The 18,624-nt window shown below is 50.7% G+C and overlaps 1 protein-coding gene across 4 annotated transcripts; it reads right to left on the bottom strand.

Annotated features, from left to right (window-relative positions):
• Window positions 1–1,221: 1,221 nt before the first annotated feature.
• Window positions 1,222–15,989, bottom strand: LOC100757863 (ubiquitin-60S ribosomal protein L40). 4 transcript variants are annotated; one of them, XM_027394707.2, is made up of 7 exons: window positions 15,905–15,989; window positions 11,354–11,478; window positions 10,257–10,409; window positions 7,569–7,615; window positions 2,507–2,617; window positions 2,307–2,393; window positions 1,222–1,487 (listed from the first exon to the last, which is right to left on the bottom strand). In XM_027394707.2, exons 2-7 carry the CDS (start codon window positions 11,452–11,454, stop codon window positions 1,291–1,293), a joined length of 696 nt encoding a protein of 231 aa, XP_027250508.1. In that variant the 5' UTR covers window positions 11,455–11,478; window positions 15,905–15,989; the 3' UTR covers window positions 1,222–1,290. The 4 variants fall into 4 exon arrangements, with proteins under 4 accessions (XP_027250508.1, XP_027250510.1, XP_027250511.1 ...); XM_027394709.2 differs by lacking the exons at window positions 7,569–7,615; window positions 10,257–10,409; window positions 11,354–11,478; window positions 15,905–15,989 and adding an exon at window positions 3,305–3,450 and having other exon boundaries at window positions 2,507–2,620; XM_027394710.2 differs by lacking the exons at window positions 7,569–7,615; window positions 10,257–10,409; window positions 11,354–11,478; window positions 15,905–15,989 and adding an exon at window positions 3,305–3,444.
• Between the last annotated feature and the right edge of the window lie 2,635 nt (window positions 15,990–18,624).

The raw sequence follows: 18,624 nt of genomic DNA, 5'->3' as shown, positions 1-18,624 counted from the left end.
GTACTGGTTGCTTCTACAGGACCAGACCAAATGCCAATGCCCAAAGGTCTGTAACTGAACTGCCAGGAAATCTAATGCCCTCTTCTGAGCATACTGGGTACCAAGCACCCAAGCAGCACACACAAAACATCCATCCAGATGAACCTATAGAATATAGATGGACCTACTGTAAACTGGGTCTATGCAAAGACCCTGAGGCAGAGGCACTTAAGCCACGCCCCCCCGGAGGCTTTGTTCATTGCTATTAAAGTCTTCTTCCAGCTGGGTGTTGGTGGCTCACGCCACCCTGAGGCAGAAGCAGGTGGATCTGAGTTGGGGGCCAGCCTGGTCTCCAGAGTGAGTGCCAGGATGGGCTCCAAAGCTACACAGAGAAACCCTGTCTCAAAAAACAAACAAAAGGTCTCCTTCCCAGAAGAGCACTTGGATGATGGACACACATACATGGTTGACTGCAGGCTGTTGGCACACCAGGTTCAAATACATAAAATCCTTCAAATGCCAAGGGTACCGATTTAATCAGTAAAGATGTGGAAGTCCTTAGACTACAATGCCAGCTACAGACTGGTTTTTGTCAGTCAACCAGCCTCAGTGTGAGCCTGTGATTTCAAACCACAAAGAGGCAAGGTTGCTCTCTACACCATTGGCTCAGAACTTACACCTGGAACGGGCATATGGAACACTCAGTTAGGTGAGGTGCCCCTCCACAGACACCCTAGGTCAAGTTCCAAACAGGATCCCCACACCCCAGCAGAGACCAAATGCAAGATCACTTGGACAAGATGTTGACAGAGCAGGACTCACTATGAAAGTCTGCTGCTCACACGCCTTTAGTCCCAGCACTCGGGAGGCAGAGGTAGGCGGATCTCTGTGAGTTGGAAACCAGCCTGGTCTACAAGAGCTAGTTCCAGGACAGCCTCCAAAAGCCACAGAGAAACCCTATCTCCAAAAAAGAAAGTCTGCTTCCCCACAACAGCTGCAGGACTGACCTCCACCTTTACAGGGGTTCATATGATTTTAAATCTTAACCCACTGGTCTGTCTACCTTCCCAGCACAGGAACAGCCCTCACTGCTACACTACAGATGCCAGCAGTTCAAATGTGCAGGCCCATGCCTGTCAACCAGCACACTGCAGGGCAACTGTGTGACATGGTGAGATCCCCTTCTCACTGGTAACACCCCGTCCAGCCCATCCCGAAACATAACAGCCACTTGGACACCAGTTACTGCTCCAGTCGATGGAAGGGGACTTTATTTGGTCCCAGGGTCATGGGCCTGGTATGGCCAAAGCTTTATTTGACCTTCTTCTTGGGGCGCAGGTTGTTGGTGTGGCCACACTTCTTCTTGCGACAGTTGACCGCACGGGGGTGCAGGCGTGCGTAGCACTTGCGGCAGATCATCTTGTCACAGTTGTACTTCTGGGCAAGCTGACGAAGGGATGGCTCGATGATGCCACCACGAAGGCGAAGCACCAGGTGCAAGGTGGACTCTGGTGAGGAAGACAGAAGCTGAGCCCTGCCCCCACCAGCTCAGGGAAGGACTCACACAGAACCTTCATAAAGAGGCTTCCCACATTGTTGCCAAACGTTAGACCTCCTTAATAAGTGAAGGACTAAAACCCAGTTCTTTCACTTTTGTAATATACTGAGGCCTGAAGACACTCAGGTCCTGTGGGAGCGCAGGTCAAACAAACCAACACGAAAAATGTCCAGAGGCCAGCCAGGTACAGACATCAGAGCAAGCTGTGACATCTCTGCACTCTACCAGGATGCTATGGCACATCCTGCTGACACACCCCAGGGCTAGGCAAGCAGAGGATCAGCAGGGAAAAGGGGGGTGGGTTGCCATGTGATGGCAGCATAGCCCTTAATCCCACGACTCAGGAGGCAGGCAGAGCTCTGAGTTCAAGGCCAGGGCTACACAGAGAAACCCTGTCTGTCTGACACGAAAGCAAGCAATGAACGAGCGGAGCTGAGGATGGTCTGAATACATCCACAGACAAGATCTGGTTGTTTGGCTCACACCTGCAACCCCAGCCTGGGTTAAAACTGAGAACTTAGCTTTAAAAAAAAAAAAGTAAAGGCTTGGCAAGTACAGATGGGTCCAGTTCTGAAACTGTCTTCTGACTTCCACTGGAAACCGCCACACATACCCATGGCAAATAAAAACTTAAGTGACAAGACATGCCACTAGAACACCACTTCAGGAGCCAACCCCTCATGAATTTTCTTCTTGTGTTGCTAGAGAGAAGTGCCACTAGTCAAGTCCTCTGCCCAACTGCCAAATAGCAAGCTGCTCTAGCCCTCACCTTTCTGGATGTTGTAGTCTGACAGGGTGCGGCCATCCTCCAGCTGCTTGCCGGCAAATATCAGTCTCTGTTGGTCAGGTGGAATGCCTGTGCACAAGAGAAACCAGGTTGGCAGCAGCTCCTTCCTGTAGGAGCTGGGAAAGCCCATTCCCATCAATAACACCCTACCCACACAACCGAGCCCCATCAACCCTGCCAACCTTCCTTATCTTGGATCTTGGCCTTGACATTCTCGATGGTGTCACTGGGCTCGACCTCAAGAGTGATGGTCTTGCCCGTCAGGGTCTTCACAAAGATCTGCATGTTAGCGTCTGCTAAGCAGAGGAAAGAGACCCATCAGTGACCCCCTGAGCAGGCCCAGTACACTTCCCCGGGAAGCTGGTTGTTAGTCCACCTTCGGAATTGCCATCCAAAACGCCCAGTAATGCCCTTTCAGCCAATCTCAACTTTCCTAGTCATCACCATCAGGACGGGAAGCCCTACGCAACAGCATGCCACTGTCTTCCAGCTAAAGGTTCGAACGCCAAAGTCTCTCTTTTCGATAAGGCAGGCTAGACTCAATGTAACCTACTTCTCAAGCGCTGAGATGACAGCTATGCATCACCACAGCGGTATTTTTTGAGACAAGTTGCAACCCAGGCAATCTTTGCAGTCCTGGGTGGTCACCCCAAAACGGCACAGGCTAATCCTCAACTCCTGAGTAGGCCAAGCATGTTCTGACCCCCCTCTGTAGCCACACTGGAACGAAACGCCCAGTGTATCTCTTGGATGGACCCAGGAGCCGCCCAGTAGCTCAGTCCAGAGCTCTTGGCCCTTCCGCCTGGGGCTCCCGGGCAGGGCTGCCGCGTGCTCGCCCAGGTCCCCAGGCCGAGCCCCGCCAGGCATGCGCGAAGCCAGAGCGGTGCCCACCGGCCACCACCTTCCCCTTGCCGGTCCCCGCCGCGTCTCCGCCCCGGCCCAGCCGCTACCAGCCCAACAGCGACGCGGCCAACACCAACCCGCTCGGCCGCCTCGTTGAAGAGAAAGAGGTCGGCGGAACCGGAAACCCCCAGTCTCCTCTCAGAGCGCCTGCGCACTGAGCATGCTGAGAGTTGACGTCACAATCCGCGCCGCACGTTGTTCCCGCCCTAGGCTTCGGCCGGCGCCATGTTGGTTACTGGCAAGAGAAGCCGCGCCGCGGCCGGACGAGCAGAAGCCGCTTCCGGTGGAGCTGCGCCACCAACGCGTGAGTGACCGGCGTCCTTGCGGGTGCTTCTCGGGCTGCCTTCCGGCGTCGCCAGCCCGCCCGGCTAGTGCAGCGGTGCCCCTGTGGCTGCGGCAGGCCCGCCCGGGCTGCCCACCAGGCCCCGTGTTAGAGCAAGCCACTGCGTCCGGAGCCGCAGAGACCCGACCGACTTGGACCGGCGCTCACGTACGCAAAAGAAAGGCATATCTTGATCTCGCTCTGAAGACAGGCTGCCTCCCGAGTGCTGTGCGCCACCAACGCCCGACCGAAAAGAAAAATGTCAAGAGTGAGGCTGTGGTGGCACTAGCCTTTAATTCTAGCAGATGGGAGGCAGAAGCCAGCCAGGGCTCCATAGTGAGATTATGTCTCAAAAAGCAAAACTAATACAACCACTAGAAGTTTGAGAGAGGGGATTTAAATTTGCTTGTGAGCTTGGTGGTGTGGCTGTTCTTGTTTCTCGAACATTCCCTAGGGCATCAGGCAAAAAACAATTATATGCGGACTATCTGGGAAGATAACTTTTGTTTTGAAAATATATTTTCCCGAAAAAAATAGTCTGAAGATGATTCTTCCCACTCTACCCACCCAAATCCACACACTTTTTTGCTTTCATTGGAAAACAGACTTATGTTTTTTTAACATAGACATCTAAAATTTAAAAAAAGGACAAAATGTTAAAAAGCAAAGCACAAGAAACACGGACATACACACACACACACACACACACACACACACACACACACACGTACATATAAATAGAGACCCCAGGGCTGGAGAGATGGCTCAGAGGTTAAGAGCACTGCCTGCTCTTCCAGAGGTCCTCTGAGTTCAACCACATGCTGGCTCACAACCATCCATAATGAGATCTGGTGCCCTCTGCTGGCATGCAGGCTGTATACATAATAAATAAATACAGACATCCCATAAAGCACGAAGTTGGAAATCACAATATACAAATAAAAGGCAAAAATGCCCAGACAAAACATAAGACAAAAGCCTCCAAAATTACCATTGAGTTCATTATGTGACCTTAAAATGTGGTTTGTATGCCCAGAAAGACTCCGTTAGAGAAAACTAATTTTTCCTTTGTGAGTGGTTATCAACTGGAGATAGCTTGTGGGTTGGGATGGACATGTGTCCACTTCCCCCTTAGCACTGAGACCCTGTATGCCTCAGACCCATGCAGGCCCTGTGCAGGCTGCCAGTTTCAGTGAGTTCATACCTGTGTTGGTCATGCAGCCTTTATTTACAGACCTTGTTTCTTCAGTGTCCTCCATCCCCTCAAATCTTACTCTGTCTGCCTCCTCTTCTGAAGGGCTCCCTGAGCTCTGAGGGGAAGGATTTGGTGTTGAGAGCCCATTTAGGGCTGAGAGTCCCAAGGTTTTTCACTCTTTTTTATTCCCATCTGCTGTGGGAGAAGTGTCTCTGACGGCTGAGCAGACACTGATCTGATTCCCAGGCTGGTAGAGAGTAGCTCCTGAGAAGGAACTTTTTAAGTTTATTTAATCTATTTATTACTTACTATTTTTGTTTTTTTGAGACAGGGTTTCTCTGTGTAGCTTTGGAGGCTGTCCTGGAACTAGCTCTTGCAGACCAGGTTGACCTCAAACTCAAAGATCCGCCTGCCTCTGCCTCCTGAATGCTGGGATTAAAGGCATGCACCAGCAACACCCTGCCTGAGAAGATACTTTTAATGACTCATGTAAGTATGTAAATTGAGTTTTTTCCCTACTAGTGCCAGAAAGGGGCACTGGATCCCCTCAAATCAATTCCAATTTAGGGGATCCAGGGAAACAGCTTGGCCGTTTTCTTTTTGTTTTTGCTTTTTGAGTTGGGATTTCTCTGAAACAGTCCTGGCTATCCTGGAACTCTGTAGACCAGGCTGGCCTCGAACTCACAGAGACCCGCCTGCCTCTGCCTCTCAAGTGTTGGGATTAGAGGTGTGTGCCACCAACGCCCTGCTGCCCCCAGCTCTACCTGATGTTGTTTTACTTTCATGAAGGTTATTTTACAGTGCTGGAGCTGGACCCTGGGTCTCTTGCACTATCATTTAAAAGTGCTCCAGGGAGGTGGGTGTGGCAGCTCACCTTTCATCCAAGCAGAGGTAGAGGCAAACAAACCCGCATGGTGTGATGGGTATCTGTCATCCCGTTATGTCAAAGTAGCCATCCTCCAGAACCAGCTTCCCAGGGGCTCCCAGGCCAAAGGGTGTCCTTGCCAGGGACAGTGATGTCTCAGAGAAGGTGGTCTAACAAAGGGTAGCCCCAGACTCTGCCCTTGGACCTCACAAGGAGTGCCTCTGGCACAGCCCAGTTTTAGTAGTTCACAGGGTTTGGTGTTTGGGCAGCTCCTCCAGCAGGCCCCCCCTGACATCCAGAATCTGCCCTCATTCTGGGGTGTGAGCCCCAAACAGAAACAAGCCACAGCTGTGCAGTGTTCCCTTTTAAGAGTATCTTTACTGATAACTTCCCGACAGCATTTATAAACATCGGTACAAAAATATTCCATTCAGTTGTTTTCTAGGGGACTGGCTGGCTCCTGGAGATGCCTGCTAGACCTGTGAGAAACAGCTCCCCAGAGTCAAGGCTGCCTCTGTCTTGAACCTTCTACCTCTCCCAGAATTCAACACAAGAAAAAAAGCACTCCAGAATTAAATCAGCAGCTGCCAGCTGTTAGGGACAAGCTCAGCCCTACAGGCACCATTTACCTCCAGGGGGCCCCCACCATGACTTGGGGGGACATCTGGCTTTGGTCTCTGGAAACTCTAGAAGTACTTTCAGAGCTGGCCAAGGCTGAGCTGCAGGATACCTTTAGCCAGCCCCACTGCCCCAGCTAGGGTGCATGTCCTGGCATAGGGAAATCCCACTTTTAGAAGGGGCAGGGATTAGGAACCCTGCCTATGACAGAATGGAGCAGCAAAGCTGACCAAATGTGACCCTGGGAGGACCACTGCTGCCCTGGCCTTTCTGGGATGGTGGGAAGGGGGGCTATTCTCCATGTGTCTCTTCCTCGTCATCTGTGTGGCTGTGGCCGTTGATAGCAGGGGAACCAGGTCTAATATGTGATAGGTCCTCAAAGCCAGGACTGAGAGACGGTGAGACAGTGTCAGGACTGGTGTCACAGGAGCCTGTGCTCTGCTCCGAGGTGGCGATGGTTGTGGTGATACTGGGTGGAATGGGGTCTTCATCTTCGTCCTCTAGGAATGTCCCCTCTGGGATGTCTGAGGAAGGACCCCCATGCTGGTCAAGGTATGGACCCAGGCCTTCCTGTAAGGGTGGCCCCTAAAACTCTTTCTCACCCATGGGGGCATGAAATCAGCCCAATTTACAAAAGAGGAAATGGAGGCCTGGGTAGGTAGAAGGCATTTCTCTTGTCAGGGTTCCAGAGTGAGGCTGACTCAGAGAGATCATTCCCTTTGTCATTGACTAAAGCAACAGATGCCCGAGTCAGGCTCTGTCTGCAGCAGCACAGCACCTCTGGCCAGGAGCCCCACCTGCTCTGCCTCATCTTTGCATCCTATGGTGGAGGCAGTAGAGTCAGGAGCTCAGGGTCATCTTTAGCTACATAAACAATTGAGGCCACCTTGGACTACATGAGACCATGTATCAAAAACACAAACACAAAGATGCTGTGAAAAGTTGGGGTCCCAGTGGTATCACAGCCATAGACCTGAGAACTGGATTCTTTTTCCAGCCCTGAGGCTCCACCCACTCACACCCCAGACAGTATCACTTCCCTCCATCCAGGCCTCAGTTTCCCCTCTGTGAAATGGAATGTGTAGTCCCCACCTCACAGGTGATTAGAGGTGATAGTCTGGCTCACCAGGGCTCCTGGGTGTTAAGATGACAGAGCTGTCACCATTCATTCCTGAAACCTGCCTCCAGAAGACACTGCAGCTTCTGCAACCTCCCACTGCAGAGGCCTCTCCACCCACCTCCCTTGGGACCCTGGATGGGCAGCTGTCCAGGCAGCCTTCAGAAGCCAGCCCTAGGTGGAAGGTGCTGGCAGCAGCAGGGTGAGGGGTGGGGCACACTTACGACTGAAGGCCTCTGGGTGCTGCCGGGCCAGCTTCCCCTTCAGTGTCCTGTGGGGAAGGGGACAGACAGGGATGAGCCACCAGCAGGAACGGCATTAGGCTCTGGGAACTACCTGTCTCTCCCAGCCCAGGGTGGCAGTCTCTTGCTGTGCTGTTATCACAGGGTTCTGCTCATCTCTAGAGCTGTTCCAGCACCTTGGGGGAAGCAGGAGCTGAGATCATGACAAGAGATGACCACCATCTTGCTGCTTTCTGTACCTTGTTCTTTCTCTTTTGGCTCCCAGGTGTTGGGGTCAGAGCTCTACACTGGGTCTTCCTCAGTTCATGTCCACCTTGTTTGTTCAGACAGTGCCTCCGTGGACCAAGAGTTGAGTGTCAGCTGGGCTGTCCATTCAGAAGCCCCAGCACCCACCTGTTCTCTGCCTCCTCAACACAAGGGTGACAACTCACATGCTACTGCCCCACATTTTAAAAACTCCTTTTATCTTTAAGTATTCACATGTTTCTGTGTGTGGAGACACACAGAAACAGGTGCCTAAGGCTAACTCCAGTTCTCCAGAGTTACAGGCAATTGTGAGCCACCTGACATGGCAAGGGAACCAAACTCCAGTCCTCTGCAAGAGCAACACACACTCTTTTGTTTGTTGTTTTGTTTTTCAAGACAGAGTTTCTCTGTCCTGAAACTCACTCTGTACACCAGGCTGGCCTTGAACTCACAGAGATCCTCCTGTGTCTGCCTACTGAGTGCTGGGATTAAGGGCGTGAGCCACCACCACCTGGCTACACCTGACTTTTTAAATGTATGTTCTGAGGATTTGAACTCTGGTCCTCACAAGTGCTCAACACGCACTTTGCTTGCCCAGTCATGTCCCTTCTTAGTTTTTTAGAGACAAAGTCTTGCTGTGTAGTTCAGGCTGTATTTGAACTCACCATGTAGCCCCACTGACCAGGAATTCAAGACCTCCTTGTCTTATTTTCCTGTGTGCCAGATGTGTGTGTCATCACTTCAGTTGGCTTTATTGCCTTCAGAACTGGCTGCTGGTCACTCTGCCCCTAAGCCCTGCACTGAAGGTGTGATAGGCAGCTGAGGAACTTCAGAATATATGGCCTCCACCCTGACTGCAGCCATTCGTGAAGAGCACACAGCTGAGGCACAGCACATGGCAGGCTGGACTTGTCGCCTTTCTGGGGAACTAGGACACATGCTGCCGACTGTCAACTCCTGGGGCTCACAGGGTTGAGTGAGCCTGGTGTTGGGAGATAGAAATGTGTGCTTAGAGAAACATTAGGAGCCAGCAGTGGCAGGGCATCTTAGCACTAGGGATGTGGTGAGGCAGGAGGATAAGGGGTCCAGGGTTATCCTCATCTATATGACTGAATTTGAAGTCAGCCTGAGACCCTGACTCAAACAATATCAAGACTGTAATAAAATAATAAAAAAAGGCCAGGTGTGGTGGCACATACCTCTGCATATGGGAGGCAGAGCCAGGTCGATCTCTAGGATAGCCTGGTCTACATGGTGAATTCCAGGACAGCCAGAACTATATAGTGTGACCTAGTCTCAAAAGCAAAACAAAAAAAGCCAGGTGTTGGTGGCGCACGCCTTTAATCCCAGCACTCGGGAGGAAGAGGCAGGTATATCTCTGTGAGTTCGAGACCAGCCTGGTCTACAAGAGCTAGTTCCAGGACAGCCTCCAAAGCCACAGAGAAACCCTGTCTCGAAAAACCAAAAAAAAAAAAAAAAAAAAAAAAGGCAAAACAAAACAGACAAACAAAAAATACGAATAAACAGAATTAAAGCCAGGTGTGGTGGTGCATACCTTTAATCCCAGCACTGAGGAGGCAGAGGCAGATTGGATCTTTGAGTTCCGGACCTGTCTGGTCTATAGAGGGACTTCCAGAATTTGAAAAGACTGATCTAAAACACCTAGATCTAGACTTCTGGGTAGAGCTTATTTGTCCCCTTAGCTCCAGCGAGGCTCCCCAGGTCAAGATCCCCTGTGGCTCTAGCTGTCCTAGGTCTGGGCAGCTGGCTGCAGCTGTCACCACAGCAGTGATGGGTGAGGCTGTGAGGTACACCTGGAGCCCTCTGAGAGTCAAGGACATGGATGTCCTGGTGCTCTGCTGGCTGCTCAGCCTGCCTTCACAAGTGGAGGGCCCAGGCCCTCCCTACCCAGCTGTCACCTCTCCTGCCTTTCTTGTCAGGCCCTAGCAGTATGGACCAGATGACAAATAAAGGAAAAGTCACTACTTCCAGGTCACTCCCTCAGAAGTCACAACCACCTTGTGAAACAACCAGAATACCCAGGGCTGGAGAGGGCACAGGGTAGGGTCCTGGAGGGAAGAGGAGGAAACCCCATAGGGAGGGGAGGGTACCCTGGGAAAGAGGGAGAAGTGAGAATTGTGAAGGAATGGGGGGGTGGGAGGAGGGTCTGATGGGGTCTCAAGGGAAAGGGCGTAGCTTAAGGAAGGGCTGAAGGTGAAAAGCCCAGCTGAGTCCCTGGGACGGGCCTTGAGAGTGGAGGGCAGGGCACCTAAAGAGCTGGGGGACAGACCAAGGAAGGGGCCAATCCTGTGGGCTGGGGATGAGGGTTTGGAGAAGATGCTCTGTAAGACAGGGAGGATGCAGGACGAAGATGCTGGGGCAGCTGGCTATGGGGCCACAGGGGAGCTCTGGGGAGGAGGGCACCTGATCCTGCGGAAGATGCTGTCCAGGTCCCGTTTCATGTCCACCAAGGTGCGAGTATGGTGCATGAAGCGCTCACTCATTTGCTGCAGTCGCACGCTGGACAGGTTGTTGAAGTTCAGAAGCATCTCGTTGGTTTTCTCAAAGCGGTCCAGCCTGTGGGGAGAGGGGAAGGGCGCTTGCATCAGCCCTAGGAGCCTCTTGGCCTGAGCTGAGAGTCACAGCCTCTGCAATTACAGAGCTACAGCCTGAAGATTTCTGTTTGCTGTAATGGTCACCCAACTCCTACTCACCCTTGAAAGCCCTATTCAAAGGCAGCCTGCATTTTTCATGATTTTGTGTGTGTGTGTGTGTGTGTGTGCATGAGTTTCTTCTGACAGGTTCCTACTACATAGCCTGGTGAATGACCATGTCCTAGTGTCCTAGTATTTGTTTTGTTTGCTTGCTTTTTGAAGACAGAATATCTGTGTGGCCCTGGCTGTCCTGGAGCTCACTGTGTAGTCCAGGCTGTCCTGGAGCTCATTCTTTAGTTCAGGCTGTCCTGGAGCTCACTGTGTAGTCCAGGCTGTCCTTCTCCCAAGTGCTAGGATTCCAGGCCTGTGCCACCACACCTAGTCACAAGGCTGACAGGTTATTATTTCTTGGTTTTATGAGATAGGGTTTCTCTGTGTAACATTTCTGGCTGTCCTGGACTCGGGAGGCAGAGACAAGAGGGTTTCTGTGAGTCAGATGTCAGCCTGATCTACAGAATAAGTTCCAGGACAACCAGGGCTACATATTGAGAACCCTGTCTTAAAAAATAACTAAGTAAATATGAGGTGGAGAGCACCAGGGGAAGACGACTGCCAACAGCCTCTGGCCTCTGTTGGAAGGGCTGTTCACTGGAATGGACTTGAGGTCTCTGCATGCTTGGCAAACCAAACCACCAAGTTGCATCTCAGCCCGGTACCTGCCTTTCACCCCAAGCCCAGCTGAACTCAAGATGAGGTTGCCCCAGTGAGGGAGAAAAGCACAGTTGCAAGATGGGGGGGGGGAGACTCAGGGGGACAACCACTGAGATGGGGACAAGGACACCACTGCTCTGCCCATGGCCTGCTCACATGTTCTTCTGGGCCAGGATGATGGCATTGACATCATCAGTGTTCACCATGCTGAGGAAGCGGCCACAGAAGACCCTCGAGGCAGAATCTGGGGGGTCCATCTCTTTCTCCTCCACCTCTGATGCCTGAAATGACCAGAACAGGGTGTGAAGTCAGCACTAGGGCTGGTGAGGATGTCAAGAGCCCATCACAGACCTAACAGGTGCCACCCCAACCTCAGAACACTTAGGCTGGGGACTTGGAGTGTTTAGGGGCCTAACAGAGATCCATCCCTAGCCACATAAGCCAGATGAGCTGAGCATGGTAGCACACCTGTAATTTCAGCATTCAGGAAGCTGAGGCAGGGGGATGGAGAGTTCTAAGCTACCTGGGGCTGAAGAGCGAGACCATTCTGTCACCCTCCATAGCTCACACTGGCACAAGAACCTGAACTTTTCACATGCACAGGTTGGGCTATATCATTTCTCCCTTACCTGTCCTCACTACACTCTGCAAAGCTGTCACCCCACCTCCTGTTTGGCTTTAGGTCAGAGTTTTTTGTTTTTTGTTTTTTTGAGACAGCGTTTCTCTGTGTCTTTGGAGGCTGTCCTGGAACTAGCTCTTGTAGACCGGGCTGGTCTCAAACTCACAGAGCTCCGCCTGCCTCTGCCTCCCGAGTGCTGGGATTAAAGGCGTGCGCCACCATGCCTGGCTAGGTCAAAGTTTTATATTTGGTCTATGTGGGACATGCATGGGTGCCACAGCACTCATGTGACAGTGACGGGACAAACTGCAAACTGCAGACACCGCTTCTCCTCAGACACAGAGGCCCAGGAGCTGAGCTGCATGCAGCCATGGGTGCCAGTCAGAGTTCATGTCCTCTTCCAGCGCAGCAAGTGTTCTGAGCCTTCTCTCTAGTCCCATTCTTCCACCACTGTTTGCCTAGAACTTTACCAAATAGGCTAGGCCAGATGGCTTACATGCTCCCAGGGATCTTCCTATAGCTGCTTAGCATCACTGAGCCCCAGCTTTGGGTGTAGTTTCTGGGGATTGAACCTGGGTCTTGCTATGTAGACCAGGCTGTCCTTAAACTCATAGAAATCTGCCCCCCTCTGCAGCCTGAGTGCTGGGATCAAGACTGTATGCCATTACGCCTGTTCCTATGTTTCTGAGGCAGTTTCTTAACGTAGCCCATGGTGACTTCTGACTTACTGAACAGCTGAAGACAACCTTGAATTCCTGATCCTCCTGCCTCCACCTCCCGAGTGCTGGGGCAGTGGGTATACCTGTCATCACACCTGCTTTCCTGTGACACCTCAGTTATCAAGAGTCAGCTGGTCTGACAACAATGAAAAAGACCCTGTCTCAAAGACAGTGGAAGGCAAGGACAGACCCCTGAGGCTGACCTCTGCAAGTGCACGCGGAACAAGCACAGACACTCCAAACAAATTCAGCTCTAAGCTTGGTTTGGGGGCAGAAAGTTGGCTCAGGAAAGGGTGCTCCCTATCAAGCATGATGACTTCAGTTCAAACCCTGGGACCAACATGATGGAAATAGAGAACGAACTCCCAAAAGTTGTCCTCTGACCTATACATGCATGCGACAGCAAATATAGGTACTCATCACATACATATACATGAAATTGACACATAAATATGTACTAAAACCAGGCTTAGCAGGGCACAGCAACATCACACACCTGTAATCCCAGTACTTTGGAGGCAGAGGCAGGCAGGTCTCTGAGGTCGAGGCCAACCTGGTCTACACAGCAAGTTCCAGAATAGCCAGGGCTACATAGAGAAACCCTGTCTCAAACAACAGATACACTCAAGCACACATGCATGCATGCAGGCGGTCACACACATACAACAAGCTTAGGGGCTTAGCCTACTGAGGCAGTGGGATTACTTCAAACCCTAGGCCACTCTAGGAAACAGCACAGTCAGTTCCAAGCCAGCCTGGGCTACTGTGTGAGACCTGTCCTCAAAAATGAAACAAAGTATTTATCTCTGAAGCTAACTACACTTTTATCAACAACTTAAAGTCAAGGGGTCAAGGCCCAGGTGGCCTGCCAGTCTGACACTGGATGGCTTACAGTTCATAGCATCCAGTAGGCAGATGATGGCCTCTGCTGTGCCTGGTGAGCAAGGCACCACAGACCAGTGCAAAACAGGGAAGTCACAGCGCCAACCCTTCTCTGATATTCAGGAAAATCCAAGGATCCTGACAAGACCTGGCTTACAGAGTCCAACCTTGCTTGGGCAAGATTCACACATAGCAACCAGGCATAGTGGTACACTGGCAACCCACAGTTAAAGAGGTTAAGGCAGGAGGATCTGGAATTCAAGGCCAATCTCAGTCACAAGGATGAAAGCCACATGGGGCTAAAGAGCTAGCGACAAATATGCTGTGTGGTGGTTTCCTCCATTCCAGTACACAGTGACTGAGGCAGGAAAACTGGAAGGAGTTTAAGGGAGCCTGAATTAGACAGTCAGTTCCAGGTGGGGGCAGCCAGGCACATTGGCACACACCTTTAATCTCACCACTTGGGAGACAGGGGCAGAGAGAGAAAGAATGGAGGAAAGAGGCTCAGTACAGCTAGACACAGCAGTGCATCCATCTGCAACCCTAGTGCCTTAATGGAGACAAAGGAGGCAGAGACAAGAAAATAGCTAAAGCCCAGCTCACAGAAAGGTGAACGAGAGATGCCGTCTCAAACACAGTAGAAGGCAAGCAACGAGAGGCGTCCATCGGTATTCTCTGACCTGCACACCCCGCACACGCATACCAAAAGACAAAAAACACACGTATTTAAGTCAGGTGTGGTAGCAGAATCAGGTACATCTCTGAGTTAGAGGTGTACAGAGTGTTCCAGGACAGCCAGGGCTACTGGGGAAAAAAAAAAGAGAAACTAGCTGTGGGCAGGGCATGGCCCCTTTGATGCAACAATCACACAGTCCAGTCATACAAAGTCATCAAGCAAAAGGCAGATACATGGTGGTAGACCCCAGCACATGGGGAGAGGAAGGCAGGAGCCAACCTTCAAGACCAGTCAGGACTTCATAGATCTTCCCAGTCAACCTGAGCAACATAGGAAGACTCTATTTCAGGTGGAAGATGGCCTGTGACATGGCTCAGTGCATAAAAGGTGTTTGCTATCAAGCCAGATGACTCAAGTTCAAACCTGGGACACATGGTAGAAAGAAAACCAACTCTTGCAGAATGTCCCCTGACCTAAAGACGTGAAGGTGTATGCCCCACCCCAAAATAAATAGAATAAATAGTTTTAAAAAGAAAAAGACGTGGATAAAGGATAGAGTCAAACAGGCTAATGGCATCTCTCAAATGCAGAATTTTGACTCGAGATTTTGTTGATCAAATTATTAGTCTTGGACTGGGGCTGAAATGGTGGCATGAAAAAGGGCCAGCTTGGGCTATACAAAGAGATCTAGGCCACCCTAAGATGCATGACACCCTATCTTAAAACACAGGCCAAGCATGACAGCTCATGTTTGTCATTCTAGCACTCATGCCGGGCATTGATGGCGCACGCCTTTAATCCCAGCACTCGGGAGGCAGAGGCAGGTGGATCTCTGTGAGTTCCAGGCCAGCCTGGTCTACAGAGCTACTGCCAGGATAGGCTCCAAAGCTACACAGAGAAACCCTGTCTCGGAAAAACAAAACAAAACAAAACATTCTAGTACTCAGGTGCCTGAAGGACTGCTGTAAATTCAAGGTTAATCTGGGCTACATAGTGAGTTCCAGGCCAGCATGGGAGAAAAGTCGAAGAAAGTAAAACAATCAGGTGTGGTGAATGCCTGTGTTCATCGCTAAGGGAGGAAAAAGATCAAAGTTCAAGGCCATCCTTTGTTTTTTGAGTTCCAGGCCAGCCTGGGACAAGTAAGACCCTGACTCAATGCAAGACAACACAGGCCCGGCGTGGCAAGTCACGATTGTAAATCCCAGCGCTCTCGAGAGACTGAGGCGAGCGCACTTCAAGGAGCTGAAAGGCAGTCTGGGCTTCTATCTCAAAAACAAATTTAATGGCTTTCCCCTCGAACTAGAGTGGCTGAAGCATAAGGATTACCAGGAAACGGAGGCTGATTTGGGCTACTACCTCAAAAAACAGTACATCTCCCCCAGGAATGCAAAACTGACTGACAGGGCTTCGCGCCTCAAGGTCAAAATCAAGGAGCACAAGGCGTCGGAATCCTAACCGAAGTCATCTTGACGGCCCCGACTCCCAGGGGCAGAAAACAAAAACAAAAGAAACCAAACCGGATAAGGCGGGGCTGAAACATGCACCGAGGCCCCGCCCCTTCGAGAGGGGAAACTGAGGCACGCGCGCACTCCGAGCAGCGCAGGACTCCGGGCTGCCGACGGCCACACGAATCGGGTTCCCATCCGGGTCCGCCCGCCCGCGCCGCCGCTGCGCAGTCCGGGAAACTGAGACCGGCTGGGCCGCACTGCCAGAAAGAGCCCTCTCTCCCGCTGCGGCTCAGCCCGCGGCCTCCCGCCGCCCCACAACCCCGCCCTGGCCCGGCCCGGCCCCGGCGTCGCCGGCCTCGGCACCTGCACATCTGGCAGCCTGGCTCGCGCTTCCGGGATGGCGCCCGCGCCACCTTACATCATCACGCAGCGTCTGTGCGACGAGCGTGCGTGACCTCGCAGCAGGAAGGGGTGTGGCCAATACGTAAGAGGCGCTTACAAGAACGTCAAAAGAGTGACCAGTCATAGGGCCATCTATGCGCATGTGCAGTGTTCCAAACCGGGCTACCTAGGCAACCTAAAAGGAGACAGTTAAATGTAGTATTTTTATTAATCCTTTAAAAATTTCCCATGTGTATATGACGTATTCTGGGCTTTTTTGTCCACACTGTTCCCTTTATCCCCAGAATCACTCGCTCTACTAGTTTTGTTTTTAATTTTAGATGTATTTAAGGTGGATGAGTGTTTTGCCTGCAGATACATATGTGCACCATGTCAAGTCCAGGAGAGAGAGTCGGTTTCCCTGGAAATGAATGGTTGTGAGTCTCCATGTGTGTGATAGGAGCCAAACCATGTTCTCTGCAAGAAGTGCTCCTTTTTGTTGTTTTGTTTTTTTCTAGACAAGGTTTCTCTGTGTAGCCCTGGCTATCCTGGCACTCGTTCTGTAGACCAGGCTGGCCTAAAACTCACAGAGATCCTGCTGTCTCTGCCTCCCTAGTTCTGGGATCAAAGATGCACTCCACCCTCGGCTAAAGCAGTAGTTTTCTTTTGTTTTTTTTGTTTGTTTGTTTGTTTGTTTTTATTGGTGTTTTTGAGACAAGGTTTCTCTGCGACTTTGGAGGCTGTCCTGGAACTTGCTCTTGTAGACCAGGCTGGTCTTGAATTCACAGAGATCCATCTGCCTCTGCCTCTCGAGTGCTGGGATTAAAGGCGTGAGCCACCACCTCCTAAACCAGGAGATTTTAAGATCATAAGAAACCTCTGGCTTCTTTTTCCCACAGCCAGGTACTCAGAGAGTTACAATCTTTTTTTAAATATTTTATTTAATTTTACTTTATGTGTATTTGTGTGAAGGTATTAGATCCCCTGGAACTGGAGTTATAGACAGTTGTGAGCTGCCATGTGGGTGCTGAGAATTGAACCTAGGTCCTCTGGAAGAGCAGTTAGTGCTCTTAACCTCTGAGCCATCTCTCCAGCCCACGAGTTACACTCTTTGTATACTTTAAGTTCCCATTCTATTTATGGTACTCAAAACTTTATCAAATCAATCTTCTGGGGCTTGAGACTGACTATCCCTTCTCTGATGGAGGGCATGGGTCACATAGAATAGTGCCTGCTACTTTACAACCTTCTGACTTCGGAGAGAAGCAGACAGAAGTTGACAGCTTGGGGCAAGAGAGGCCTAGAGCTTCATGCTCTCTGTGACTCTCTGATATACTCTAAGGACTCTTGACACTGAAAATGCACCAAAACCACTTTCTTTCTTTCTTTCTTTCTCTCTTTCCTTTCTCTGTATTGCTTTGGAGGTTTCCTGAAACTTGCTCTGTAGACCATGCTGGCCTTGAACTCACAGAGATCCGCCTGTCTCTGCCTCCCTAGTGCTGGGAGTAAAGGCATGTGCCACCAATGCCCAGCACTAATTCTTTCTTACCTTGTAGATTGAGAGCTGGCCTTGAGCTCATGGCCATCTTCCTGCCCCGGCCTCTCAGATGCTGGGAATGAAGGCCTACCACATCTTATGTAGCTTATGGATACTTCCACAGTCCAGGCACCACACGATGTTCCACAAAGTGGGGATACCCGAAGAGTAGCTTTTTCAAGCAACCTGTGTTTTTGTTTTGTTTTGAACTTTTATTATTACATGTATTTTTGCCTGAATATATGTATTATATATGTGCCTGGTGCCTGTGAAGGTCAGAAGAGGTCAGATCCTTTGGAATTAGAGTTAGAGACAGTTGTGAGGTGCCATGTGGGTGCTGGAATTGAACCCAGGTCCTCTGGAAGAGCAGTTGGTGCTCTTAAACATTGAGCCATCTCTCCAGCCCCTCTCCTTCTTTCTCCCCTTGCCTCTCTGTTTATTTTTCTCTCTAACACCAAGCAGCTTGCTTCTTGATTCTTTCTCTCTGTATGGCTGTGCACTAACCCTGAAGGTCTGTACTCCATCCGTAGGTGTCTGAAAGAGCCACTCCCGAGTGATGAATACCAAATGTGAAAGTTGCTCAAGTTGTTTCCGAAGGACAGGACATCTTCCTAGAGTTCATCAGCTTTAGCCACCTTAGAGCTGAGTGTGGTAGCACACCTGAGATTGGCAACTGAAAAGTCTGAGGCAGAAGCATCACCACACACCTGAAGCCAGCCTGACCTACATTGTGCATTCACAGCCAGGACCTCTGGAAGAGCAGTCCGTGCTCTTAACCACTGAGCCATCTCTCCAGCCCAAAGTAATTATGTCTTTCTTTCTTTTCTTTTTTTCTTGATACAGCAGGGTTTCTCTGTGAAACAGTCCTGGCTGTCCTGGAACTCACTCTGTAGACCAGGTTGGCCTAAAATTCAAGAGATCTGCCTGCATCCCATAATGCAAATAATAAAAAAAGACACTTAGGGCCAAGGGCTGTCTTCATAGCAAACTCCTGCCTGACTTGTGCAGAGGGCCTAAGAACAACAACAACAAAAGAAAACCACCAGATTCAGACATGGCCCAGTTCAAAGCCCTCAGAACTATAACTAGCCCAATGTTTCTTTGATGCCAAATGAAAAGAATACAGATCATTCTGGAAAGGGGGTCACCTCATGGAAGGAAGAAG

Source organism: Cricetulus griseus, assembly GCF_003668045.3.
Source record: "Cricetulus griseus strain 17A/GY chromosome 1 unlocalized genomic scaffold, alternate assembly CriGri-PICRH-1.0 chr1_0, whole genome shotgun sequence".
NCBI classification, from domain to species: Eukaryota; Metazoa; Chordata; class Mammalia; order Rodentia; family Cricetidae; genus Cricetulus; species Cricetulus griseus.
The sequence above is the reverse complement of the archived record's forward strand: the minus strand, read 5'-3'. Positions and strand labels throughout refer to the sequence as shown.

Bases quoted from the DNA above. Each gene is read 5' to 3' on its own strand.
- LOC100757863 (XM_027394707.2), bottom strand. From the start codon at position 11,454: ATGGACCCCCCAGATTCTGCCTCGAGGGTCTTCTGTGGCCGCTTCCTC. The intron at 7,616-10,256 runs GTGCCCTCCTCC...CCTTCCCCACAG, and splicing joins AGCATCTTCCGCAGGATCAG to GACACTGAAGGGGAAGCTGG. The intron at 2,394-2,506 runs GTTGGCAGGGTT...TCTTGTGCACAG, and splicing joins CAAGATCCAAGATAAGGAAG to GCATTCCACCTGACCAACAG.